This window comes from Apteryx mantelli, chromosome 13 (assembly GCF_036417845.1).
Source record: "Apteryx mantelli isolate bAptMan1 chromosome 13, bAptMan1.hap1, whole genome shotgun sequence".
NCBI lineage: Eukaryota > Metazoa > Chordata > Aves > Apterygiformes > Apterygidae > Apteryx > Apteryx mantelli.
In genome coordinates this window covers 17,353,510-17,380,860 of record NC_089990.1, presented here as the reverse complement: position 1 = coordinate 17,380,860, position 27,351 = coordinate 17,353,510, and the positions used below count along the sequence as shown (strand labels likewise).

General features: G+C 35.3%; 1 protein-coding gene across 1 annotated transcript in view; it reads left to right on the top strand.

Moving 5' to 3' along the window:
- The window catches only part of RADX (RPA1 related single stranded DNA binding protein, X-linked), a 30,413-nt gene extending 5,676 nt beyond the window's left edge, over window positions 1–24,737 (top strand). Inside the window, exons 4-15 of the mRNA XM_013946289.2 lie at window positions 1,964–2,072; window positions 2,227–2,318; window positions 2,413–2,535; window positions 3,666–3,773; window positions 5,551–5,718; window positions 6,334–6,494; window positions 7,018–7,229; window positions 8,375–8,443; window positions 14,014–14,093; window positions 18,578–18,871; window positions 20,410–20,592; window positions 21,525–24,737. Of these exons, the coding sequence (XP_013801743.2) occupies window positions 1,964–2,072; window positions 2,227–2,318; window positions 2,413–2,535; window positions 3,666–3,773; window positions 5,551–5,718; window positions 6,334–6,494; window positions 7,018–7,229; window positions 8,375–8,443; window positions 14,014–14,093; window positions 18,578–18,871; window positions 20,410–20,592; window positions 21,525–21,670 (1,745 nt within the window). The 3' untranslated portion in view covers window positions 21,671–24,737. The remainder of the gene's footprint in view (window positions 1–1,963; window positions 2,073–2,226; window positions 2,319–2,412; window positions 2,536–3,665; window positions 3,774–5,550; window positions 5,719–6,333; window positions 6,495–7,017; window positions 7,230–8,374; window positions 8,444–14,013; window positions 14,094–18,577; window positions 18,872–20,409; window positions 20,593–21,524) is intronic.
- Window positions 24,738–27,351: the final 2,614 nt, after the last annotated feature.

Sequence of the window (27,351 nt, the reverse complement as noted above, 5' to 3'; positions counted from 1 at the left end):
ACTGCAGATGTGCTGTAAAAAAAATAATTTTTGATCCTTCTCAATGTTACAGTATCTTCTTCTCAGCACAAAATTCATTTTTTTTTTATATGAACTTACAAAGCATATCATGCTGTGGACTAGTGGATTTTATCTCCATACGGCCTGTAAAAAGAGAGGCTATAGAGACCAGAATATCCAAAAAATTTTCTAAGGCATATCAAATTTATTGAATCTCTTGAGCATGTGTGTTTTTGGGGGATTTTTGTTGGTCAGGTGACAATATAGGTGAAATTTAATGCCTTGGTAGTTTCTTGGTTAATATAAAAATATGTATAAAAGTCTCTGATATTCTTTGAATGTTCCCTAACCCGTATATACCCCAATATGGGGCAATATTTCAGTTTTTAAAGGGTGCATACTGTGTGTTCAAAACATTCTTCAGCTAGCTGGTTAAGGCAATCAGTTACACTGAATTGCTTGAGTAAGCATTACTTTTTTCATAATCTGCTTCCAATTTGTAATTCTATCACATCCCACCTTTCCAATGCTTTCTTACAATCATTCACCTGTAAATTGTTTAAAATGCATCTGGAGAGATAACAAAACAAGAGTTTGTTAAGCCGCAAGGGAAAGTGTTTTCAAGATTAAAAGTTCTTGCAAGATGCTATGCTTCTGGCACAGTCCTAGATTTTTATGAAGTGAGTTCTACATTGCTTGCTTCTGCAGTTTGCAGCTGTGGCTCTTAGAGCTTGAATAGTTGCTACTGACACCTTGAATTTCACCAAGAAGCCTCTGGGTAACGTGCATCTCACAGATCACTGAATTTGTGTGGTACTGATGAAAACTGCTGTTTTTAATAGGCTGGACTGACCTTAGCTTCTGAATCATCCCAGAGTACAGTCCCAAGTTGAGTATATGACTTTCACCTAATCTCAAAATGATGAAACTACTGATGAATGTACCAAGGAACGTTTTTCTTAGGAATTTTCTGTGACATACTGTCTTGAAACACCAGGTGCAAACCACACTTGTCCTCAAGATACATTTGTATGCATCTTGCAACAGCCAGAAGAAAATTCTGAAGTAGAGGGTCTGATGTTAAGTATATCTTCCTAGTTTAAGTGTGAGGGGCCTGGTATAACTATATAAACAACTGTATATGTTATTGATACCTATTTAATTGCTTTTCTGGCTGCATTACTACAATCCAATTACTTACCCAAATCAAAATATCTTGTAGAAAATGAATCAGTCTTGAATATCAGCAAGATTTGCCTTGTTATGAGAGATGCAATAGAGTATCGCCTTGCATATTTTAGATGCTGAAACCATTCCTCCCATATTTTTTATCTGGTCGCAGAACTCTCCTCTCTCCCCCCTCCCTCCGCAACACTCCACCATATTATACAGTATCTAAGCAGTCTGCTTGCTAAATTTAATTTTTCAGGGGCTATAGAATACACATGAAAAGACTTGTTGTTTTCCTGCATGGCCATGGCATATTTAAATCATGTTAATAACTAATTGAACATAAACCAGGTGGAAGTTCTGATCTGTTAGTTTTTGTCTTCTGTTATACTTCATTCTCTGCAAGTCAGTTTTAAACTGTAGTGACCTTTGAGAATGAAGCTAGTGTAAGAAGTATTTCATAGCTAATTAATATTCTTTTAGTACCTGTTGTTGTTTTTTAAAATATCTGGCTGGATCAGAATAAATTGGCTCATGTAGAGAATTGGGAAGTTTAGCATTGCTCAGATTATAACATTGCATTGTTGAATACCATACCTGAATGCCTTACTCTATCCAGATGAAAACTAAAGTCCTAAGACTCGCTTAATAATTTCCCAAGCAGTGAGATGAAGTTAGAATACTTCACTTAAGAAATATTACTTGGTTTTGGTTTGTTTTTTAGTTAAAATGAAAATAATTTTTGAATTTGTATTCATACCTTAAATGCTACTGTGTTTTTTTTCTTCATCAGAAATCAGCTTGAATGTTCGAGACCCACCTACTAAAATAAGTATTATTCCAGAAGAAATGGTGAAGCCAGAATGGGGATTACCTGAAGTTAAATATCGATTTATCACAAGGTAAAATAAAGGCTTGTCATTTCTCGAGCTGGAACTTCAATTTTTACTAAATTGCATAGAATATTAATTGGAAATTTCTTCTGAGACGTTTCTGAGAAAGCTTTATGTTTTATTATTAATGAACACCAACTTTTTTGTTCTGTTTTGTTTTTAGGTCAGAACTGGATGACTTGCCAAACAATCATTCCTGTGATGTTATTGGTCTTGTGACATTTGTAGGAAGGGCTGAAAGAGCAAGAAAGAGAGGTTTTTCTATAAATATCACTTTCAAAATTTGTCAAATCATTTTTAACTTTTTGAAGAAATATTTATATGTTTTTCTTGATATTTGTTTATATAGAGCACGGTGAAGACTTCTGGCTCTATCGCTGGGCACATGCTATTGATGGGACCTCAGACCAACCATTCATTCTGGAATTATTTGCAACGTCTCAGCCAGATGTGTTTGAGCATATTCACCCAAGTATTTCTCTCTTTATAATACTTAATTACTTGCAATGTTTTTCTAGTTGGTCACTAATTTCAAATTCTAAATATAATTGCCATTGACTAAGATAAATTTGCCACAGTTTTTCTCCTCAAATCAGAAAATAGCTGATCAGTTATTCAAAATTAAAAACAAAATACATTACTTTAAATGTTGGCAACCCTTATCATACTGTAATCTGCCAGTATATCCTAGGCAAATAGGCAGTATGGCCTAGGCATGACTTTTTTCTGATCTGGTTAATTTCAGTGTCACTTGCATCAGAGGTAAAGTAAGAAGGCAACTATTAAAATCTCCTTCTCCCTTTGTCCTGTAAATAAGTGATTATTTATAGATGGGAGAACAATTATAACAGGAAGGAGTGGGGGAAGGGAAAGATGAAAGTGGAAAAGTTTAATTTCCTTGAATAAACATTTTTTGACAAAACAGAAATCATCACCCAGCTGCATTAGTTATTGCATGTGAGCTAATAATGATGAATTTCAAACTGGGGAAACCTTAATTATGGATTTTAAAAGGGCTTCAAATATTTCCTCTTGCCTTCTTTCTCTTCAAGCACTCACCCTTCCATTAACACTGGTTGGTGTCATGTGCATTTTATATCATATGATGCAGAACCAACTGCACAGCCCTGTTAAGGTTATGGATGCATTCCTCTTGTGTTGTGGGGAAATGACAAAGAATGACATTCCTGTGTTTAAATGAGATATTAACTGAAGAGTGAGTTTATACTCTATTTAGAACTTTTGCAGTGGCACCTCATGATTTCTTTTGCTTTCTATGTTTGTTATCCTTTTTTCTTTAGAAAACCCAACTGTCTATTGTTCATATTGTTACTGTTTATTTCACTGATATCCTACCTGATGAAGTTCCTTATGTTTTAGTGCTAATATGTTTCCTTGCACAGTTCTTTCAAGTTGAAAATCGACTTATATCCCCATGTTGTAACTTCTAATGAAGGCTGAATACATGCTGAAGCATTTGCAGGGTCAAGAAGTGAAATGTCTGGGTTTGAGCACTTATTTAAAATTACTCCAGTATAATCAGCCTTGAAATCCTAAAATCAATGAAGTATCAGGGAAAACTGAAGTAATTTTTTTCTTTAGTGACATACTTGGTGTGTACACAGATGAGAGTGGTACGGGACATCACAGAGAATCCTTCTAGGACAATTTACCTTACGACTTCAAATGAAAGTCAAATGTTCATTACAGGTAACTTAAACTAGTTTTAGTTTTATGTAGTTATAATCTTATTTCTTTGGAAAAGATATTTTAGTGATTTCAAGCTCAATGATTTTCATTGAAACAGAGAAAAAAGTCTGTTTTTATAACAAAAAATGTAGTGCATAGCATTAGTTTTCATTAGTTTTCCTATCAGAACTAACTTTGAATTTATAATTACATTGCAAAAAAAAAAAAAAGGAGGGGGGGCAAGCTGCATTCTAGTGAGGCATTAATGGATGTATCTGGTGTATCTTATGAAAAAGTGCGTAACTATTATTAGCTTAAGTCAAATATTTACTAATTCTTTCCAGTCTGTTTTAATCATTTAATAGTGTAACAATGCGTATGACCACTTCCTTTAAAAAAAAAAGAAAGAAAAAAAAAGAAAAGAAGAAAAAAGCACTTGCAGCTTTTCTTGATTACACATTTCCTTATTACAAAAAAAGTTCAGTATAGTTGTGCTAAACTTATCTTAGTTATTTTTTTTCCCCAAAATATTTGGAGAGCTCTTACGTTCTTCTTTCCCAAAGTGCAAGGCCTTATGCAGATTATGTGGCCTGGGAAGGGTTGTGGTGCTAGGCTGCAGTGAAAGCATATTCCTTCTAGCTGGTCTTGTTTGAGTAGTCTCTGCTGCAGTACAGTGCTCTTTGTGGTCCTACAATACTGTACGCTAGATACTGTCAGTCAGCATGTCACAGGCAGGATGAGGCACAGCTGTTTCTGGCACATTTGCTCCTGAATCAGGAGACAGGTCGCAGCACAGTATTGGAGGCGAGTGGTGTACTGGCATAATTGCAAGGGAGTACAAAATTTGATAGGTGTAGCTTTCCCATGTTTATCTATCCAGCTCATTTCTTTAGTATTCCTAAAAGACCACGCACCCATTCTGAATCCTACCACTGACAAGTAGGAACAGAGAAAAATATGTGCTAGAAAATCACCTGAACCTAGTCAATTGTATACACACAGTCTTTCCTGACAAGCTGGGTAGGGCGTTTTGTGCTTACTTGGGCTAGCAAAGCAAGCTTATCTTTTTCTTAACAGATTTCTAATATTTATTTAATTTGTTCCTAAATGAAGAGCTTAAGATTTTTCTTCCTCACTTTTCTTCAGTATAGTTTGTGCTTGGCTTTCTAATTAAATGTTTCACTCTCAGCTTTCCTCATTCTAACTTTAATTCATTTTATGTTCATTTGGGTCCTAAATGAGAACTGCAGCTAGAGATTGCAAAGCATTGGAGGAGATCTATTTCAATTCACAGTTAGAAGCTTACATGTTCAGATTATAATTTATTTGTTGAAACTTGCATTTAGTCAATATCTTGGTTTTAAATCAGCCAACAATAAATACACATTGCCTTTCAGCAAAAGTCCTGGCTGAAACCTGTGAAGATGACTTATGTGTTCTTTCTTGCTGAGATTACAAAAGAAAGAAGAAAGACGAGATGGAACTGAACAATTTCTTGATCATTTTTTTTATTTTGTATGCTCCTGTGAGAGAGTATTCTAGCAGCAATTTTTTTGTCATCGTTTTGTTTCTTTTTAGTATTCAATACTTATCTAACTTTCAGTGCTAAATGCAAGTATTAGTCAACGAATTCAAGATATGCATTTCATAAAACACTGTTGAGTAGATGTCCTTGCATTCTCTGGTACAGTTTTTCTCCATTCATTTTTTCTATGCACTGTTCAGGATAGTTTCAAGATGAAAACTGATGACAGTAACTTGGTTTATTCTTTGATACCTGATCATTTTGTTTTGAAAGGGTGGCACAAGGGCCAGCCATACACCAAGGATGCCAAAGTGAAAAACTTCATTCAGTGGACTAAAACACAGAGTGAAGCTGTTCAAATGAAGAAAACTGTCGTTGGTGGCTATTACCCTTTTCCACGACCTCCAAATAACTTTTTGAGATATTGTAAAAACAATAAAGGTATGCTATCAAATATCTTTAAGATTTATAGCCTTTTTCAGTTCAGTCTTATTCCAAGCATTTAAAACTACAATTCATTTAAAAAGCAACACAGTTATTTTTAGGTATTACACAAGTTTGTATTAATAATGGCCTGTGATTTAGTTTGCATTAATAATGGCATGTCATTTAAGAAAAACTCTTTCACAACTAATAATGTATCATATGCTAAATCCTTATCTTACAGAAAATGTCATGGGTCCATGAGCTGCAGGCAAACTGTAACAACTTGAGCTGCAGATCTGCCCACCAGAAGTTTTACTCTGAATATTATGCTAAATCAGAATTAAAGACAGTTATATTGAAGAATATAACAAAAATTTCACCTGGAACATAAATAATGATATCTATTTGCTAGCACATACTAAAAGGTGCTTGTGGACTGAAAAAGTATATTCTTCAATTTTTTTTCATGTGATGTGAACAACAAAAGGATTTAAAATTATTCAAAAGTTCAATTTTAAATCAGTTTAATATTTAGCAAAAAATTCTCTTCAGTTTTCATTTGAGTCTTGTATTCAGACATTCTGATATTCTGTTTGTTTAAAACTTGTTTGTGGGAATTGCTTTTTGCAGTTGAATCGATTTTGAAAGCCATAGGTGAGATGGGAAGAGAGATTGAAGACTTGCACTACAGGGAGCACAAGCGCATTGCTATTCAGGGAATAATTAGTGCCATAAGATACATCAGCTGTAGTAGTGCAGCTGAAGATGTCTCAGGAGTGGAACCTGCTCAGGTACAGTGCTTGAAAATTAATGCTATAGTACTTAGGCAACTACGATCATAATGAGAACTGAGAATTTTGCCTTTGAATTCAGCAGCTAGTTATATTGCTTCTTAATTAACTGTGTTTGCCATTTTGAGAGCAAAAGAAGTTTTGAAAGTCATAGTTTAAAACTTTTAAAAAGCAATGATTTAGTGCTTTTCTTGAGAGTATTCTGGCAGTCCTCCATAAAAGTATGTAAGTGTTTAGAAGTTATCAACAGACCAGATAACTTTTATTAATATAAAATAGAATGTGGGAGAGCTGACTACTTCTGTGTACTCACTGTCACTTTCTAGACAGAATTTATCTTATTAATTTGACAAGAGAATTTCTGCTAAATGTATCTCCTAGTCTCTTGTGACTTTCAGAAGGTAGGATAAATAATTTGGTTAGCTTTAGAAGTTGTTTAAAGAAAACAAACTTTAAGGTTTTTGAATTGGAAGCAACAGTTTGAAGTGTTTTTTAACTGTTAAATAATTACCTGTGGTTGCAGAAAGATGATTCTCAGTCTGTTGGAAGTTCTGCCATGTCAAAAGAAGATTGTGTTCACAAGGAAAAAAACAGAAACCTTCAAAATAAAGAAGTTAAGTCTCTTCTTGCTGGACGTTGCTCTCCTGGGGAACAACATCAGCATCAAGTTCTACTAACAAAAAAGAGTTCAGTCAAGAGAAAGATAACACACAGATTATGTACAGATACAGAACAGTAAGCTGTTTTCATAAAGTATTAGGTTGAAAAGCAACTTCTCGGTGATTGGTAGAAATAGGTAGCGGATCTTCTGAAAAGTATTTAGGTAAATTAGTTCAGAATGAAGGTCACAGAAAAGCATATAAAAAGCTTAAAAGTTCAGTTCTTAAAAGGTAGTTATGTATTTTTTTTTCTTAACATCAGATGATGACAGTTACACTGTTAGGCTAATGAATGATTGGTTAAAGCAGATGTGTTTGGTTGATGATGCACTTTTCTGATTAATATTTACACTACTTTGTTATTAATCTTGGAGATTTTGAATAAATGGTCGTTAATTCTTGAGCAAGGGATAGTTCAGTGATTAGCTGTGGAACAAGCATCAGCTACAGTGGTGAAGAAATAAGTTTTCTTCACTGAAAATGCAGAATCAGGAGAAATATTGTTTTGGTGTACCTGTTCTGGGGGGGAGGGGGGGAGTATTTGCATGTTTGAAGCTTTCTGGTTAATGGAAGGTATTTCATACAGCTGTGACTTGCTGTCAGAAAGACAAGTAGAGGATGGTGATGTAGTAACCTAAAGGCTCAAAATAACTTGTAGTACTTACTTTTGCTTTTGTTCATGCAATTGTATTGTGCCTAGTCAGGCATAGACAAAGGATATCAATCCAATATAAGGGGAAAAAAACAAGTTCTTTCTGATGCAACCTTATTAGTTTCAAGAGTAAAATTATTGCTTGTATAAGATTTCCCTTTGTTGCAGTATTTGTGCAAAATCCAGTGTAGCCCTATACAGTGTTACGGAGCCTAGTATATATTGAGAGATTCTATGTTAAAAAATCTAGCAAACCATGTGGGTTTTTTCATGTACAATTCTCATAGTGAAAAAAAGGTCAGGCATTCGGAATATTTTGGGGGTGGATGAGATGAAATATAACTAAGATTGAATGAAAACTTAAGACAAGCAAAACCCCTGGTGAACAGAAGTTCTATCTTGGCATTGTTACTGCAAATTTATTAGTGGATTTTCCTTCCATAAGAAAAATTCCAACACTTGAGTGTCGTAGGTTCTGCTTTTCTCCTGAAAGAAAAACATGCATCTTTGCTCCATATATTTTCATTTAATGAAAGACTGTACAATAATGGTGAATTTCCTGTTTTAAGGGGAAGTGCATCTGTTATTCCTGTATCATCTTACACTTATTTTACACGATCTGCAAGAAAGAAATTCAGGTAAGTCATGTGACAATAATCATGTTAAATAATTGCATTGATGAAGCAAAGAAATCTGAAGTCAGACTGTCACAGGTTAAGAATCAATAGGAAAGTGAAATAAAAGAACAGGGTAGATTTTAATATTTTCTATTCACTTCCTAGGCACTAATTCTAGTTTGAATGTATTAGATTATTTTATTCTGAAATACAATGTTGAGTGCATTATTAAAAACACTTTTATAGTGGCACTTAGGGAATATGCAGGAACAGGGGTCCTTCATGGTGGGCAGAGAAACATGTAGTCTTTGTTTTAGAGAGATTACAATTTAAATAGGAAAGTCACAGATAGGAGGGAGAGATGCTTAATTATCAAGCAGATTGAACAGTGTGATAGCATGAGTGGATTTGCTAGTGATAGTTGAGCCGTGCATGGTCCTTGGTGCTACTGAGGTGTAAGTGTAGTTATCCATGATAAGTCATTTGGCTCCTTCTTCCACTGTCCAACACTCAATCTTTATTGAACTCAGTTTGGATCCAGAGAAGGATTTGAAAAAACAATCCAGGTAGGAGTTTCAAATCCAGAGCCCTGACAAGTCTGGAACCTAATGAAATAATAACAACAAATGGGAAATTAATATGAAAGCTAAATGACTGTTCTTATTTGTTAGTCTAGAGTAAAAGCTACTTTAAAATTTTTAATTGGCAGCTTCATTGTTTGTTTAATTACAATGGTTGCCCTGTAACCCTTCCTTAGGTTTACTAGAGAGTTGGTGAGAATTTGTTGAAGGGCCTTTAATTCTTGTCATTTGTTCCAAATACAGGTTGAGTAACCTGATGAAAGGAATATTTGAACTTCTTGGTGTGAATCAGTTCAAATGTCTGTTTCCCTGGAGATGGTGATTTGGGCTTGTGTCATGAGTATCTGTGACCCTCAGTTGACTGTTTAGCTGACCTTTAGCATCTCTTCCCTCCTCACCAAAAAGAAATCATGATGCTAGGGATATAGCAAAACTAATTATAAAGGAGTTGATAATAAGCTATTAACCATTCAGCCATTATTTCTTTACATGTACACCTGTTTTCTCAAAAAATGTTTCTTGGGAGCTGTATTTGGAAAAGCCTTTTCTGTGGGATAAACTAGGCTCTTTTGAGCTCACCTTTCTGTTTACTTTTGCCTTCTTGGTAGATACTGCATTTTGTAGGAAAAATGGCTGTTTGACTCTGCAACTCATTCATTCAGCCTGATACCAGGCTTTAAGAACATGTCTCTGGCAGACTGGACTCTTTGAAGTCGTGTAGCCCCTGGGGGGAACCCAGGCAGGACTCAGCTGTGAGGCTTTCTGTTCAACAGCACCAACTCAACTGGTCCATCAGCACATACATATCTCTGAGCTGGGCCTGATGCCTTCTCTCTTGTCAACAAGCAGCAGTGTAGTCATGAGACGTAGGAAGCGCGTGGGGGTACCGTGGTGCAGGAGTGTTGGGGGACTTGCGGCACAAATCTCTAGGAAAATCAGGAGGTTTTTTGGAATGTGAGGATTCTTTTTTTCTTTTGCTTCCTGAGAAATGTTTCATTTTTTTTCTTGGAGGGGGGTGGTGGAAAGAATGTTTTCTCCCCATTTTTTACAAGTGAAACAAAAAGTTAAGGCATGTTTACTTTGTTCTCTGCTTTTCTCAATCTGCTACTATCCTCGCTACCTGTGTGTCCACTCTATGCCATTAGTACTAGAACCTCAGCTAAAGGAGGAGAAAGTCTGTGTTGGATTATGGAGAGCTGTTTCACTCTATGTAATTAAAAGGTAACTCATGAGTATTTCTGTAATTAACTGTGAAGTTGTGCTGAATGCTTCAAATTGCAGAAGAAAAATGAAAAGTTAGCCTGATGTACCTTAAACTTGCATCTTAAACTTGCATCGTTTTCTGTTCTGTTGCTTAGAAGTGGCAGAATGTCAGCTCTCACTGTGAAGCATTTTAATACATGAACAAAATAAAAACAGTAGATACATGTGTTAAAGTTCAGGTTCTAGCTTAAGTTATTTTGTGTCAAGTATTCTGTGCAGTTTTTCAGCATGCTGTTGCATTGTTGAAGGATTTTTTTGCTTTTAAATAGTAATAGTTTATTTTAAGGCTCTTTATCTGACAGCCTCAGTTCCTATATTTCTGAGGTAGCTGTCATCACAGCTGACATGTGATGTCATATAGTATTACTATAGTATTATTATTAAGGGTTTGAGAAAGGAATAGGTAAGAGGAAACTGATTAATATATTATCGTTAATGTTTATATCCTTGCTAGTGGAGACATTCAACATAAATGTTTTTTTAAACATTTAATATACCCCAAAATAGTTTAACTGATAGCTTATTGTCCATGAGGAAAAATCAGGAATTTCAGAAAGGCTTATTTTTATGTGGAAGTGGGAAAACACACAGTAGTTTTCTTAGCATTTTAATCTATAGAAGTTTAACACTGCAGTTATCATGGAGTTGCTGATGTATTGCATGTTCATGCTCTAAATTGCTTCAGGATAACTTATTTGTATGCTTATATCTTTGCAGTTTCACTCCTAAATGTTTAATGTACCATCGACCCCTTTGTCCTTTTTCCTTCTGCTCCTCCACCCCCATGTTCTGTCGTATGGGGAAGTTCAGTTTGAGGTTTGCTTGGCTGAAATTTTCCTGAAATCTGATATTTTTTTTCAGACCCCTTTTTCACAAAAGGGGTGAAATTGGCAGGTAAACCATCAACTTAAATAGACTGGACAAATTATTGTGGAAAGCTCTTTGTTTTCTCTGTTACTTGTCATGGTAAATGACAGTATCATAATGTTGTCATGACATTACATTTCGGTTAAGCTGATTTCAAACCAGTTTGTAAAGTAAGGCTTTTTTATCAGCTATGTTTGTTGGGGTTTTTGTTTGTTTGTTTTGAGGCCCTTGCATCATTCTGGCACAGCGACAAGTTGTAACTATTTTCTTCCTTCATTTTTTTTTTTTGAGTGCTTAATAAACAGGTGTGGAGCACAAGACATGGTTGTTATCCCAGTGCTTTCTACAGTTATTCATGCCTTCTGCTTCAGTTAATGTTGTTTTCCTTGACAATATTTTAAAGTAAAAAGACTAAAAAAGTGAATACCAGTGCATATGTAAATACCATATAAGGGCTTTTTTGCAAGTGGGCATCTTTGAGAAGGGGAGCCTGCAGAATGCAGGCTGGGAATAGCAAATGCATATATCACAAGTCCTCATAAAACTGGCATGGACAAATAGAAACACAGGTGCTTTGGGTTACAGCAGCCAAAGCATACTGCAATAAATGGAAGGACTTGGGTTGTGTCAGGTGGCTTGCAGACGTTCTGGCTGGAAAAGAAGCTTCTAAGTTGTTCAGTGTACAGAGATAATTTTCCCTTCCTTATCAACCCAGCACAAGTTACACTGTACACATAAAGTCCAGCACAAAGCAGTCCTGTGAGGATAACACGTCAGGGCATGTACGAGATATCATCACAGCCACAGATCTATGCTAGAATTTAGGAAGAACTGTGACAAGTTGTTTCTGTGCTTTTTGGAGGCACTACCAGCTCTAAATCAGATCTCCTCACCTTGAAAAATGTACAATTTTAAAAGAAGAAGAACCGTTTCCATAATATCAACTTGTCGGAGGTATGACTTGGTTTAATCCTCTGTTTAAATTAGGAGGGAAGTTGACATGTAATGGGTAAAAAGAAAAATGTATCTTAACTGACGTGTCGATTTCTTTCTTCATAAAGTTACTCTAGATTTTCTTCTCTCTTATTGAGAAGTCTGAGTCTTGAAAGTGAGAGTTAGTTTTGTAGGCATTAATTTTTAATTAGACTTCTTTTGTTAATACTTTTGATAATGTCTTCTAATATCTTGGAAATTTATTAGTATAGCTGGTATGTAAATGTTTATTGTTATACATGTACAATAGTAGTTATTTTCCATGATGGTTCTTATAAAAGAAATTAACTGAAATCCTTCATAAGATATTATTTTCATGGAAACATTCTTTTATTTAACAATAATAATGTGGGAGGCACAAAGTAATTAATGAATTATCTTTTTAGAAGGAAACAAACTTCCTGCTGTCTTGCATGCATCTTTCTGAGGTTCCCCTGGACCTCAAGACTTCTGTAAAGATATTTTGGACCATAAGGGCACATTGAAATGCATATAAATTTTCATTTACCAATACTTTCAACGTAACTCTGCTCAGAAGCTGGGGTTGGTGGTGGGGAGCAAGTAGGGTCACACTGTTTTAAAGTTCTCTACGTGGTAGCTTTTTTTCATCTTCAAAATTAAGTGGCTGGAATCTTATTTGTACAGTCCCTACTGCTAAAATGAGAAGACTTTTTTGTCTCTAGAGTTGGGAGATCATAATAAGACCATTCTAATACTTAGCCCATAGATGATAGTGTATTTCATAAAATGTACTTACATTGTGGTTTTAGAGTATGAATTTCCTTTCACCTGAACTATAATGATATCTTAGATATTTTCCATTTACTATGAAACCGTGACATGAAAATTTCAAGATTTATCCTCAGTATGAAATGGGAAGGGTCATAAAAAACACTAAATACCTAAAACTGAAATATAGAATGTTCCACAAAACAGAATGTAAGGTTTGATTCCTTCTTTGCTGTTCTTACGTTGTTCCTGTGTATTTGCAGTTACAATACTTTATTAGTAACTGTTTTGATTGTCTGAAATTTTAATGGTACCTTAGCATAGTTTTGCCTATGTCTCAGTTGTTTGTCATGCACGATAATATAGTTTGTTTTTTTTTCCCCAAGTTTATTCAGACATCATAATAAAAAGCAATGGAGCAAAGAAGAAAGGAATAAATGGGACTAAGAGCTTATTTTACCAGGGTGTGGCTGCAGTAATATATGTTATGCTCTTCTGCTGCCTAACATCCTAGGCAACTGATCAGTGATTATTAGAGAATAGTGTTGCTTACAGTTAATTCAAAAGTCACAGTTAAAAATGAAAGTATAACAAAAATACAGTTTGCTTCTTTGAACTGATTGTTTTGGCAGGGTAGTGTGTCCAAAGGAAAACATGCATGCAATTTCTCTATCATTTTGGATTCTGGAGTGATAACTCTGCTCCATTCTTGCTTTGTTTTTGACTACTGAAGTTTGCTGATATGAAAGTATAATAGCATGTCGTGGAGTCTTTTTTTAGAATAAAATTAGAAACCTGTTTGCAGTCTGATGTTCAGCTTTTAGTGTTGTGCTATTTCCAAACGGTGCCCAGTAGAGGGCAACAAACACTGATTGATTTTTTTTTTTTTTGAGTATAGAATGCTTTTCTATTTACTTCATAGAGTAATAGAATAAAGCAATTCTTGTCCTGAGCTCTTCAAAACTGATTTACTGAGCACAGTACATCTCATTAACTGCTATCTTCCAACTTTTGTGATGTAAAACCAAGTACTAATGCTCCCTCATTCTAGTTTGTATCATTTATCACTAGAAACCTGTCAAGTTTTGAAGTTTTGCTGTGTAGTGTTTGAGGTTAAATAGGTTTTAAAATATATACACTATAACTTTCCTTTTATAGCTTGAATGAATTTCAACATGAAGATTTTGTGCAAGATAAAAATGGACAGGCTGTATCAGAGAGTTTACAGTACTGCGCAGGTATGTTTCAAATACTTGTTACATTAACCTTAATAGAGTTTTAAGTCTGCCTCCTCGCTTCAGGTTCGAAACAGGCAACAGAGATATCCTTACAGAACAGCTCCTATAGGCAGCTGGTTGCATCAGCCTCTAGGGAGCCACTGTACCAACATATTGTTAATGTCATTCCACTTGGTCCTGTCCCTGATGTGTTCTGAAGGATGCCTGGAGGGATAGTGTGGGGCTGTTTTTCAGCAGGGGGAATTGCTTTATACCAGCTTTAAGTCAGTTTTGTACCTCAGAAGCACTGCACAGTAGACTTAGCAGCAAAAGGCTTCCGTCTCCTGTTGACAGTTTTCTTGCAATAGTGATCTACGTGTGATAAAATTGTCCCTGTCCAGGAAGATAGCCCCAAAGCTGCATGAGTACGAATTAAAAGGGCAAATACAGGATGTGGAGGAAATAGATGGAACATACAAACCAATAATTAGAATGATATTTGTTTTTCTCCATGTTAATATTATCAAATTCTTCTTTCTTCCTCTGCAGTTGAAATATAAACTCATATTCTAAGCAGGTACTTTCTCGAAATCTGTTCTGGGATGAAGGAAGAAGTCTGATTTGTTAGTTGTCATTATGTGTAGCTTGGTCTATTTTTTTTTATTTCATGCAAATATTTTGGCATATTTTCCTCTTTTCAGAGCTGACTGAATATAGTGTGATTCATATAATTTTATCTAAAAATCCGTCTACTTTTAGCATCTGTCCCAGCATTAACATCTGCTTATTTACTTTTATGTGTAGTCGTATTATGTATAATGTTGTCCATCCTTTTATTTTTGCAAGAAAGCAGTTCTTCTTAATACACTACACTCATACTCTTGATAGGTTGCTGCTGTAGTCGTCTTCGTTCTGTTGCTTTAAAGCAAAAGAATTTACAGTAAATGTTCTCAAATGTTTAATATATTAAAGACTGAAATGATGAGAAAACTTTCACATTGGAGTAAGATTTGTACAGGCAACCATATAAAGTGGAATTTTATTCAAGGGAAAAAGAGCAGCAGCAGGTACTATATAAAAATATGTTCCTCAAAAATCAGAAAACTTATCGGTAAGAAAGTTTGATAAATAATGACTTTTTGTTGTTCGTCCTTGCTGAAATTTGTCTCTTTTAAAAATGAGGAGTCGAACTGAGCTTTTGTAATTATTTTTACAGAAATTCTTGGTAGACATAGCTGTAGTGTTTATTGTGCTGTGCTTTTACTGTCTCCGGAGTTGTTAGGATATTGTGTAGATCTCATATAAAATAAATGCATGTGTTTGGTTTCAAAGAGATTGGCTTAAAAAAAAAGGGTGGGGGGGAGATGTGCATCAAATGCATGCGTTTATTAACTGTAGGAAAGAAACCTCACAGCATATTTAGATACTTGAAGTATGACTTAAGTTTAAATGACCTCTTTGCTGTCATATAATCTGGTTCACGAGAGGCAGACAGAGGTACCATATTCCACATTCTAAAAGTGAGAACTTCAGCATCTTTTCTTACATAAAATATTTCCCACCTTCATAAGAAGCCTTATTTAACTTCAGTTGGCTGACACTTTGAGTGTAGTCTGAAATAAATGATCTCTTATCTAACATAAGTATGAAATAATTATGTGAATATTTTAGTGGAGCTAGTAAACAGATGTGCATGTTTTTCTCACACAGTGTCAGTCCTAGTGGCAATATTTTTGTTAGGTTTACATGAAATACTAATGGTTTGGCAGATGCTAGTTTACTCTAAATTACAGCAAGCTTGTATTTTCTTTAACAGCCTTACTACTTATGATATGCATATGAAATTGGACACCTGTTTTCTGTGATTATATTTTAATAAATCACATATTGTATACTTGTTTTTCCATTTACTGATATGCAGGTCACAGATAGCATTTCAAAATGTAAAAGAGTTACTCTGAGCTTCTTGGTGTTGTTACTATGGTCCCAGATAGGGTTTTTTGCTGAAAATACCTGCAAGGGAAACTGCCCTTAATCTAGAAGCTAGTTATGGGAATGTACGTTGTTTTTTTTCCCCTCCTCATCCTTTTGCAACTACCTATTAGCAGTGCTGACACTTCCATCTTTTGGCAGCTCCCTTTCATATCAGCTTATATCAACAGTAACAATTTTTAAATAGTCATTTGACAGGCATGCAGACAGTCTTGCTGGAAGAGTTTTGCCTGAAACCTTCCCTAGCTGTTGTACTAGTTCCTTTAAGCAGCCTCATAACCATGGTTTTATTTGGGAAAAGTCAGGTGAAAGGTGTAAAAGTGAAGCAGATATCCAAAATGAAATAAATTATTAAATTGTATTTTTTAAATGTTAAAATATTTTGAAAAGGAAAGAAACAGTACTGGGGTAAATATCACTCTCACTGGACTTTCATTCACTCGAGATACAATTTTTTGCAAGAGGTACGAACAAGCAGAAGAGTAAGGTAGTCTGCTTTCTAAGATAAGGTAAACATAACTATAAAGCAGAAATGCACTGACTCAGGTTTACTAACAAAAGTGTTTGCAAGAAAAGTACTTTGTAGTTACAGTGTAGACTGAGGATCAAATTAACTGCTAATCTTATGCAAGAAAGGAACATCTGCTATGTACTGTAATTATACAGAAGATGTAAAAATAAAAAGACCTTTCTGGTAACTGAACTCAAAATATGGTTCATTTTAATTGCTTTTTGTGAGAAATCATGTGTTTAAATGTTCACCAAAGCCATTTTTATATTTTTAACTGGTTTAAAGAAGAAAATAATCTTTGCTGCTAAGAGGCTCTCTGAGGCTAGAGAAGTTCAAATACTTGCTTTATTTTTCTTCTAAAGTATGGTCACATTGTTACAGGTTTCAGCGTCTTATGGTTTAAAAAAATCTGTGGGTGCTGTTTCTACTGTGCTGTCATAATTACACATCTGTTTATGCTAATTTAAAAGTGAGTGTGCAAGTCAGACATGGAAATTATAGCCCCAATAATATATTGAGGGAGAAAGGTAAAGGAAAAGCACGGTTGAAGTTTTAGAAAGATTTTTTAATCCCACTATTTATATTCTAGAACTTCTTTTACTTTATTTGCAGAATTTATAGTATCAAGTCTTCATGCTTGTTATAGAGAATAACAATTGTATCTTCTTTCTCAATATAATTATACAAAATATCCCAATAAAATTTTGTATCAGCTAGTTATCTTTCTAACCAGACATGGGTGTGTTTAGTTGTTCAAAATTATTAAATTTCCATGTTACTGCCTTTTTTATGCATTAAATCACTGGTACAGCATATCATAGCTCTGGTGTTCTCACTACCAAAACATCTGGTGCTAGATGTGAGATGATATAATATGCTGTTAGTAAAACGAAAAGGTTAAAAGTGAATTTTACCGTGAGTAACACTTAATTTGAGGGCTGAGAACTTAATATCATAGTTTTTCATTTATTTTTGATTAATGATGTTTAATAATGATTTCTCAAATGCATTGCTGCTGTAATTCTCCACATAAAATGGTGAAGAAAAATGTGTCTTCATGTAGCAGCTTCCATGTGCCATCTTTCCTTAAATGATTAATTCCAGTTTTGTGAGAAAAGTACTGCAGTTTGCTTCATGTGATCCACAACACACTTTTGATTTCAGTATCAGCTTTCTTTAAATTCACTGTTACTTGTTGTCTAACACAATGCCGCAAGATTCTTATTTCACTTGTTTAATGTTCTCGCACATGATGTATCAAGTTTATCTATGTACATTCTGTTTTCTTGTCTTTTTTGATACTCTGATACTCCATCTTAATAATTACAGCACTGAAAAGAAAATAAGCAAATAAAAAAGCATATGTTCACAGGGAAATACTGGAGTGGATAATATATCCGGTTCAGAGGCTACTTGGTGAGAACAAGTTTTGCATGAGATGGAGATACTGAGCTACAGTGGGAATATTTTGAAATGGGTGTTAAACCATTCAGTGCTTGCCTTCAAAACTGGGAGTGATGATGTATGTGAGCTTTTACCATTAACAATCCTCAAATTACATATAATAGGGAAAAAAAGATTGGAGCTATCATTGGCTATATAACAAGACATTTGAAATAATCAAGCTGAGACCTCAATGCAAGAGTATATTTATTGTACAAAGGATGGAAAAGTTTGTGCTTGTAGCCATTTTAAACGTATGTTTTCATGGTTTCTAGATGTTCACTAAGCAAAAGTTACACACTCTCTAAAAAACAAGCAATAATGTTCTCCTTCATATGATGGAATAAGTATTTTTATTACAACTCTAGCCTCTAAGGTTACCTGATTACTAACATTCCAGCCCTAGTTTAATTCATTGTGTTATTTGCTTTGAATGTTCTGCCATGTCTTCATAGTTGAAATGTTCTAATTAAAATATTTCTTATTAAGTAGAGAAGTAGTATGATTCTATGAACATATGAGCAACTAAATATTTGCTTATTTGCTATGTTTATAATAGACCAAGAAGGAATGCGTGATATACCTGAAACTGAAGAGACTGGAAGAACTTGTGATTCGTGGCAGAGTGACCTATGGGCAAAAGTGAAAGACAAGTTAATGAAATATTTGCATCACAGCACAGTTTTCCCAGAAAGCATCCCACGTAAATTTGACTATGTACACAAAGACTTACTTATGCAACAGTACAACCTTCATGCAGCAGTCCACCAGCCAAAAGAGTATAGGTCAGATAAAAATATCAATGAATTTAAAAGTGCTAGTGGCCTTGGATATTACGAAGTGACAGTACTCGGTAAGTATTTGGTAGCTCGGCTTCTAAAAAAGATTAAGCACTAGCAGTGTATGATCTTAGGTATTTGCTGTGTTAAATTAAGAATGTATTAGATCTTCAGCAGTAACTGAATGGATTTCTCTGATTTAATCAGTTGATTTTGTGTATTCCTTTATGTTTAAAAAATGATTGATGTTTTAGATTTCTGTTAGAGGAATGAACTAGGATTGTTTTTGCAGGATATTTGAGGCACTGGTCTGACATCTATTTTATGGCGTGTTAGTTAGGTATTTTTTGTTTTCATAACACCTTCAGGAACTAAACTATTTTTGTCAAAAACCTACCAATGCTTTTGAAATTTCGAGCAGAAGCATTAATTTTAAAGTTAATTTTAGCAAATAAGTACCTGAAGTTTCATCATCTTGCCCAGGTTTTCTTTAACCTAGATCAAAATATTCATTATATTTTCTATCCCAAGCTATTACTGGAAAAAGCTGTGATTCTGGTCAAAAATGTCATCACATCTTTGATTGAAATGAAGTGGATATCTTGTTCTAGTGTCACGTTGCATATAATTGCAACTTTGTATGTTATTTGAAGAATCTGTGTAATCCTTACTATTAGAGTTAGAGATAGGTCCTGTTCAGTAGTTCGGCCATACTGACGTAAACAGGTAAATTATTCAATTGCACTTTATCGTCAGCTGACTTTCATGCTGGAGAGGTATTAATCTGAAGCAAATTAGTATTCTTAAAGGGAAAAGGACACCTTTAAATGGTTCCTTTGAACTTTATTCTCACTGGGTTGATTTGGGGTATCATTCTTAAAGTACCTTTCTTCCATGCTAGAAAATTAATAGCTGTGTTTACCCATACTCTTCAACTGCTCTGTGCTGCTTCTGGTTAGCACAAAGCAGCAATTGATCTTTATTCCTTAAAATGTAAATATGTAACTTGATGCACAACTGCTGGTTAACATTACTGTGGAGTATTAACCTATTTGGTTTTGTTTTCTCATTAATAAGGGAAGGAAATTGCCTAACTTAAAAGTGCTTATGTTAAGATCCTGTAATTAAAAAGTTTTCATTATTTCCTAAGGGGGATTTGGGAGAAAGTATTTGAATATTTACAGTCATTAAAATCCTGGGATGTGCACAAGTACTGCGCCACATACTTATAGTTATGCTGTTCGTAAAATGAATTACTTTGCCCTTGTACCATTGATAGAGTTTAAAAAAAAAGTGCAAAATGGCTTCAAATACTGGTTGAATGTATTCTGAGCAAGCAGCATTGTTAACCTTACATCATAATATGCTATAACATCAAACCAATTTCAATGTGCATATGTATAAGTATATATAATTTCCTACTGAAATACATTTTTAGACCTCGGTTATTACATAATGGATGAAGAACATGTAAGTAAAAATCTTCTGATGAGTTATCAGTGTTCAGCATTCAATAGTCTGGTTTAAAAAAAATGAAGAAATAAATGATGCATGAAGTTGCTAATGGACTGAAGATGAAGTCTTCTGCTAATGTAAGTATCTTTTTCAATAGGTATAAACCATGATGTAGCAATAGATGTTGCATTCCTCCCACTGTTTTGTCCTGAAGATACCCACTTATTTCGAATAGAGGACATTCAAAACGATACGTTATTATCCTGTATGAGTTGCATCTCAGCATGTCAGCAGAAGGCCAGTAGCAATGGAGGGCTTCATGACATGTTTCCACTTTCAAGTAAGACTAGTTTTCACAGACATTACTTACTGTTTCTTGTTTTATCTCTAAATGCAGTAGTTAATCTTCTATAGAAATTCTTGTAGATCAAGCATTGTTCACATCTTCAATGAAATATATGTGAATTCCGTGTGACCACCTTTACTGAATAGATGTAATCCTGGATTTTCAAGCCAGTTTTTACAGGACCTGTTTTTATACTTTGAAGATAATATTGTAATACTCAAAACATAAACTCCCAAATGACCTAGATAGTATTTGCAATTATTTGCTGATAGAAAAGTATACTGACATAGAAGTCAGTATGTATGGCTAAATATGCGAATATTTGGCTTGATCTGCTTCATAATAGAGTGGAATAACTGCCAGTCAATCACTCCATTACACTAATGTCACTTAGAACAGCCGATTTAATGCAACCTACAGAATCTATAAGCTGAAGTATTTGTCTGCTATTAAATTATTTTCCTTCAAATTATGGTTCTAACTACTGGTATCTCACAACAAATATAGTGAGGACTCTCAATGTGTGTATCATACCGGAAAGTGCTATATAAGCATAGTGTTTTCCTGAATGTTTATATCTATACAGACAACCCTGATTCTATTCAGATACATCTTTACTTACCTTGAATAATAACTATTAAATCTGAGAATCACTAATATTTAAGTAATGCACATTTCAACTTTTCCATATCTAAGTTCAGCTACTGTCATTTCTAGTGATTGAATTTGGTAATAAACTTCTGGAAGGAAAAAAAAAAAAAAAGAAAAAAAGAAAAGAAAGTTTACAGTAGGCCAGCACTTAACATACCTCAAGTTAGCTCTTCAGTGAAAGAAGGTTGAACATGTGCACATTACTGCATGGAAAACATCGATTCAGCATACTTTTTTACTGTACATTCATGAAAACTACTTTTTTTAACTTCAAGGTGAAATCATAAAAGCAGCGATGGACCTAGATGGCAAACACGTTGTCTGTATCTTGGACGTCTGTCACTTGGGTGATGATAAGGTGGAAGTCTTTCTGAGCAAAATCTACCAGACAGTGGAACCTGATGTGCTGGATCCAGTGTAACTTAATAACTTATTTTTCACACTTACGCATTGTTGAAAAGGAGGGAAATAAAATTGCTGTAACTTGGAATATACCCTCTACACATTGCACTTTTCTAGAGCTAGCAGAGACAAAAGAAAAAAAAAGTTACGATGTCTTAAAGCAATTGTAATGGTTGTCCATGTAACTGAGAAAGACAATTGCTGCCCTTATTTCTGTCAGCCTCAGAGCAGGCTATTATAACCCTCTTACACAATGTCTTGGTCGCCTATGTTTCAAGAAGGATGACTAGGGAATACAGTGAGCTTATCTTTTGATAAAGCAAGGAATATGACTCATCTCTCTGACCTCACATACGTACACAGGAAATGTATATATCAAGGTGAGCACTGCAAAGAGAGACAAGTTTTCCCAACGTTAAAGGCAATGTTTGTAAAAGAATTAACTGTCCATGAAATAAATTTAGGCTGGAAATTAGAATCATTTTGAGGATTAGAGTTATGTTCTGCTCTGATCTTTCAGTGGGAGCACTAGAGACAGCCTAACTGCTTTTTAAGCTTGATGCTTACTGTGTTTGTGAAAGGGATTATATATCATGGTGCCTTTAGTACCAGGGACTGGATGTAGTGATCCAAGAAGTCACTTTCAATTCTTTTTATCTAAGCAAGGTCAACTGCTGTATTTTTATGTGTCTACTTTTGTACATAGAGTGTTGGGTTGCGAGTATAGCACCCAAAGGTTTTTAACGTATTTTATTTATTAAACAAAAGAAATGATGAAATATTAAAAAAACAAAACTTTCTCTTTATTAGTGGAGCTAGCTTGTGACTTCGCAAGAGAAAAACTGACTTTAGGGAGTGCTTAGCATGGCAGGATGCACAGTTTGTCACACGATTATTTTATTGTTTCGGTTGTTCACCACTGGTACTATCATCTTTCTTTTTAGTAATAGCTGTATTCTGAACACATGAAGGAACTCGGCAGGAGCAAGAAGCTACTGCGTAAAATACTGTCAACTGACTGTATACCAAGTAGCAGCTGCTGGCTCCTGCTGAGTTCAGAAACAGGTTCACTTTTTCCTCGCCTGTGAAACATTGGCCCTAAATCAATTATACAACTAGATCCTTAGGAAGTTGTTCTCTAGCAGGAGCTAAAACTTGTTGCTATTTGATAGCTTGCCTGTATGAAATGTTGGTCTTGGATCAGTTCTTTGAGAAGAAATGACTGCATCTCGGAAGCTTGCCAATTGAATTGTACCATTATTGATCGCAGCCCTTGGAATTAATTTATAGGAACAGATTTATTCTTCTTATATGGAAAACTTCCTTGGGCCATTTTAGCAGCCTGTTAGTAATTGCTGAGTAGCTCATTCAGCTAGGAGGCTCACTGGTGTCTGCTCTGGGGACAGTGGAGTTTTTCTTTAGTGCTTCAACTCTGTACCTGACTTCAATTAAAGGTAATTGAAGGAGAAACTTAACTGTGTTTATTATAGCACAGTTTCATAGGCAACTTCAGATAAAAAGTCTAAATATTCTAAAGAACTAGATAAAATTATTCTGTTTCTAGTATAGTTTACAGTTTTAAAATGTGTTAATGGATAAACATTAATTTAAATGTGCACAGAAAGTAGAAGTTAATTAAATGTGACTACGTATTGTATGTCTATATTTTGTATGGATGGTATAGTATTAGTTCTAGAGCAATGCTTCTCAACCCATGGCTTTCAGAATACGTTGTAACTTTTGAAACCTGATGGTATTATTCATGGACACAGAAGCTAAAATTAAAACACACCAACAAGAGAAGAGCATGGTGTTGCTTGCAATGTTATTTATGTAATTTGGTTGCTTATGGGTATGTGAAGATTAGGGGTCATTGCTCTAGAGAGAAAAAGATATTAGCACCTGCACTTCGTGTTCCAAACTGAGCCATGCTGACTGTGTCAGCCAGTATTTTTTTATTTAGATATACTTCAAGTCGAAGTCTAATTTTAATGAAACCATTATTTCCAGAGGCAATTTGTAAATTATCTTTGTATAGTAGAATTGATGTGGTAGGCCCTGTTACAGAGCCACTGTATTCAGTTGTTGTAGCCACTCAATTCATCCCATGCAATATAAATCCAGCAAAAGTTGTTTGCTGAGTTGCACTGATTACTACTCTTTAAACATGTAGCATTAATCACTTGACCCTCCATGTTAGAACTTCCTAACTCTAAAAGAAAAATTGGAATGGTGTGAAATATGCATAATATGAATTAAAGGCTTTTAAAGTGTATAATTTTATTTTACAGAAGTGTTGCTTGAAATTTTTCATGGCAAAAAGTGGGAAGGGAAGATACACTATTACAGAATGAAGTGCCTATGTTAGAAGCCTAGGTTCCTTGTGTAGCTAGAGGCTGTATAATACCTGTATTAGACTTGGAATTTGGATACTCTGGGTCATTCTTTAGAGGCACTTACCCCATCCGCGTAAGTTATTTAGAATTTAATATTCCAACTTCAGTTTCTGAAGTGTTGTAGTGTTAATATATGGTTCCACCAGTCTGTCTATCTCCTTCCTCACTGCCAAAACAGCGCTGCAGGTCTTGAGGGTAAGCTCCTCTCTGCAAAAAAACCTACTTGCTGTTTTATTTCACTCAGTGTTGTTTGATGCAAGTATAAAACCAAAGTATTTTTGATCATGAGACTGTCAAAATGTGTTAATTTTCCATGTGAAACCAACATACAAAGTCTTTCCTTGTGCAAAGTATATTGTAGGAAACATCTTTCTTACTGCTGTGTATTGTCACTGCTGAGGGTATAATTTTACCAGAGAATATTGCAGGCATGTCCCCTAACTGTAAAATTCATATCCAACCAAAGAACTGTACTCTAAAATCTTAAGTTTCCATGTTTTCTGTGTTTCTAGCATTAATTTCAAGGAAAACTAGGGGAAGGTAAACTGAGTGTAACTGATGGTACTTTTGAGTGCATAAAACTTTTTAATTCGTAGATCTTAGAGGTAAGATCAGTTTCAACTTAATGTGATGTAGAATTAGTGTATCGTTGAAAACTGGAGAATATAAATAAATGAATTTATATCTTAAGATGTCTTGGATTATTTCTTTTAATTTTGTAGATTCACTTCTAAAAGCTGTTTCAGTATTTCAAAGAATCTCGCCAGAGTTCTGTTTAATCAAGGAATCTTTACAGGAGAACTAGGTCCAGCTTCTGGCAAAATACATGCAGCCTATTGCAGCTCCTCTTGGCTTGCAACACTCTACAGGATGACTTCAACAGAAAAATTGGAAGAAGGTCTTGATGACTTTGTAATTTGTCCTTTATTTTCCTTGTTTCCTCTTTCATTGTATAACCGTTCATAAAGAAAGCATTTTCTTTCCTGCAATGGAGCCAGCCCTTTATGGGTGTATTGCAAATCACAGTGAAGTGTGTATGTATGTAGCTGCTATTACAAATAATAGTGTTTGCAGGGGATTAACTTTCAGTTCTGCTCTCCAGGATGTGTGCAGCATTCCTTCATCTCCTTCATTATGGACTCCAAAGTTGTGAATAGAACAGAAAATTGGAAACATTACTAGTATGAGAAAATAGGAGTTGATACTAGTCATCGCTCTGGAATACAGAATTTAGGGGAGGAACCTAGAGAATTTGCATCCTGAAATGGAGAGTTGTGTGATAATAACTGAAGCATTTCAATGAGAATTGAAAGGGAACTAGGGTGGGGGAAAATGGGCTGAAAGATCATCTGGTTCTAAGATGAGTTTAAGTGATTTTACACCTCTTGCACTGGTACAAATCAATTTTGAAATCAGTTCATTATAAACACCAGAACAAGCTGGACCTTACGGAGCAGGTGACTGAAAGGACCAGAAAGAAGAAAAGAGGGTAAAAAAAGGTTATTTTAGTGTGTAAGATGAGTAAGATTTTTTTTAATGATAATTCCTTCTGCTTTTGACATTTTTAACAAGGCCATTTGCATCCCAGATTGTGTTGTGAAGTGAGAACCCTCAGTTACATCACTGAAGGAAAGATGATCTGGTCCTTTGCAAGTGATATTCAGGTTGAAATAGGAGACTTCCTGGAGCAGTGGCCTTAAAGCAGTCTCTTATGAAATACCATCAAGGCTAGAACTTGTACAGAAATGTGAGGGGAGGAGAGAGGTAATGGTGCTTTGTAAAGAGTAGAAGAAACTTAGGGCCAAAGGATACTTACAGGTTCTTTCAGTCTGCATCCCTGCTCAACAATAAGTAGGTGTGTCGCTTGTTTTCCTTCCCACCCCCATGCCTCCAGATAGTCTTGCTGACGCATTGAGGACTTACGTGGGTGGTGTCAAGTTCCTGTTGGGAACTGAAATTTCAAGCTAATCAGCAGGCTGAGGGCTAGCAATGGCCACCAGCAGCCGAAAATGTCTATAGACATCTAAATTTTGTACTTAAATGAATAAGCAATGAAGCAAGAGAATAAGTTCAGTCTGTCCTGCCTCCTGGTGATTATTAGTGTTTTATTCGAGGCTGCAGAGACACTTCCCATGAATGCCTTTGTGAGTTTGTTCTATTTCAACAGTACTAGTAACAGGTCTGTGTCTGAGCAATGTGAATGTGGCCTGTATGGATTGAACTCTCCTCTGCTTAGTGCTCAGGGGCTTGTGGGCATCCCTAAATCTGCTAACCTTCAAGCCTGTGACTTGAATACCCAGTTCACCGTCACGGAACCACCATGGATAGCACTGATTGAAAGAGGCAATTGCACTTTTGCTGAAAAAATTAAGCTGGCAGCCAGAAGGGGTGCAACAGCAGCTGTGATCTACAATGCCCCAGACAAAGGCAATTACCCCATTCCGATGTCGCATATTGGTGAGTATTACGGTGTGAAGCTCTAGAACCTGATCATTTCTGGTAAATTTGATCCAGAACAACACAGCTGGGTTATAAGGAAGCACTTGTGTTTATGGGTGGTTGTTGCTTTAATCAAGATATTCAATGGAAGAAAAATGCATTATGCAATTCAAGTGTTCAGTGCTTATTAAGAAATACCCTGTTGGTGTGTTCTGAGCTTGGGGCAGTCTAGCCAAGCTAGAGAGTCTCTAAAGTTAGTACCATTTGTTACCTTTAGCTTGTAAGTGTATCGTACATAGGTGCTTTGCAAATAGCAAGCCAGACCTTGCTGCTTTTCTCTATTGCTTTAATCCTTTTTGAATAGTAGCTAATCTCTTCCTCTTTTGCGATTCCTTAAACAAAAGTTAGACAAGAGGATTGTGATGGCTTCTTCTAGCCCTAAATACTATGAATCTAAGGGAGGAACTATGAAGTCAACTGTGATACCATATTGCTTGACTTTCATCTCTTTGTAAATTCATCTGGGTCAACATGCCTAATATGCAACTTAACATAAAGCTTAAGTATATGTAGCTACTTCCTTGAAATACACTGCGTACTTTGGCGGTGCTATGCTAGGAATCCTTTGGCTTAAATCTTGCTTGTCTGATTTTGTAAGCATTCACAAACTGAGAAATTTTTAAGCCAGAGGCAGGCCAGCATTTTACTGATGAGACCCCCTGTACTGCTTTGGATTGCCTTTTCAGAAAGATTCTAGTTATGAAGTCCAAAACTGGACAGTTTGCAAGAGTCAGCCAGCACCAGCTCTTGAGCAGGCTGGTTCACGGTTTCAGTTATGTGTCTCCTGTTCTGCAGGAGCAGCCCG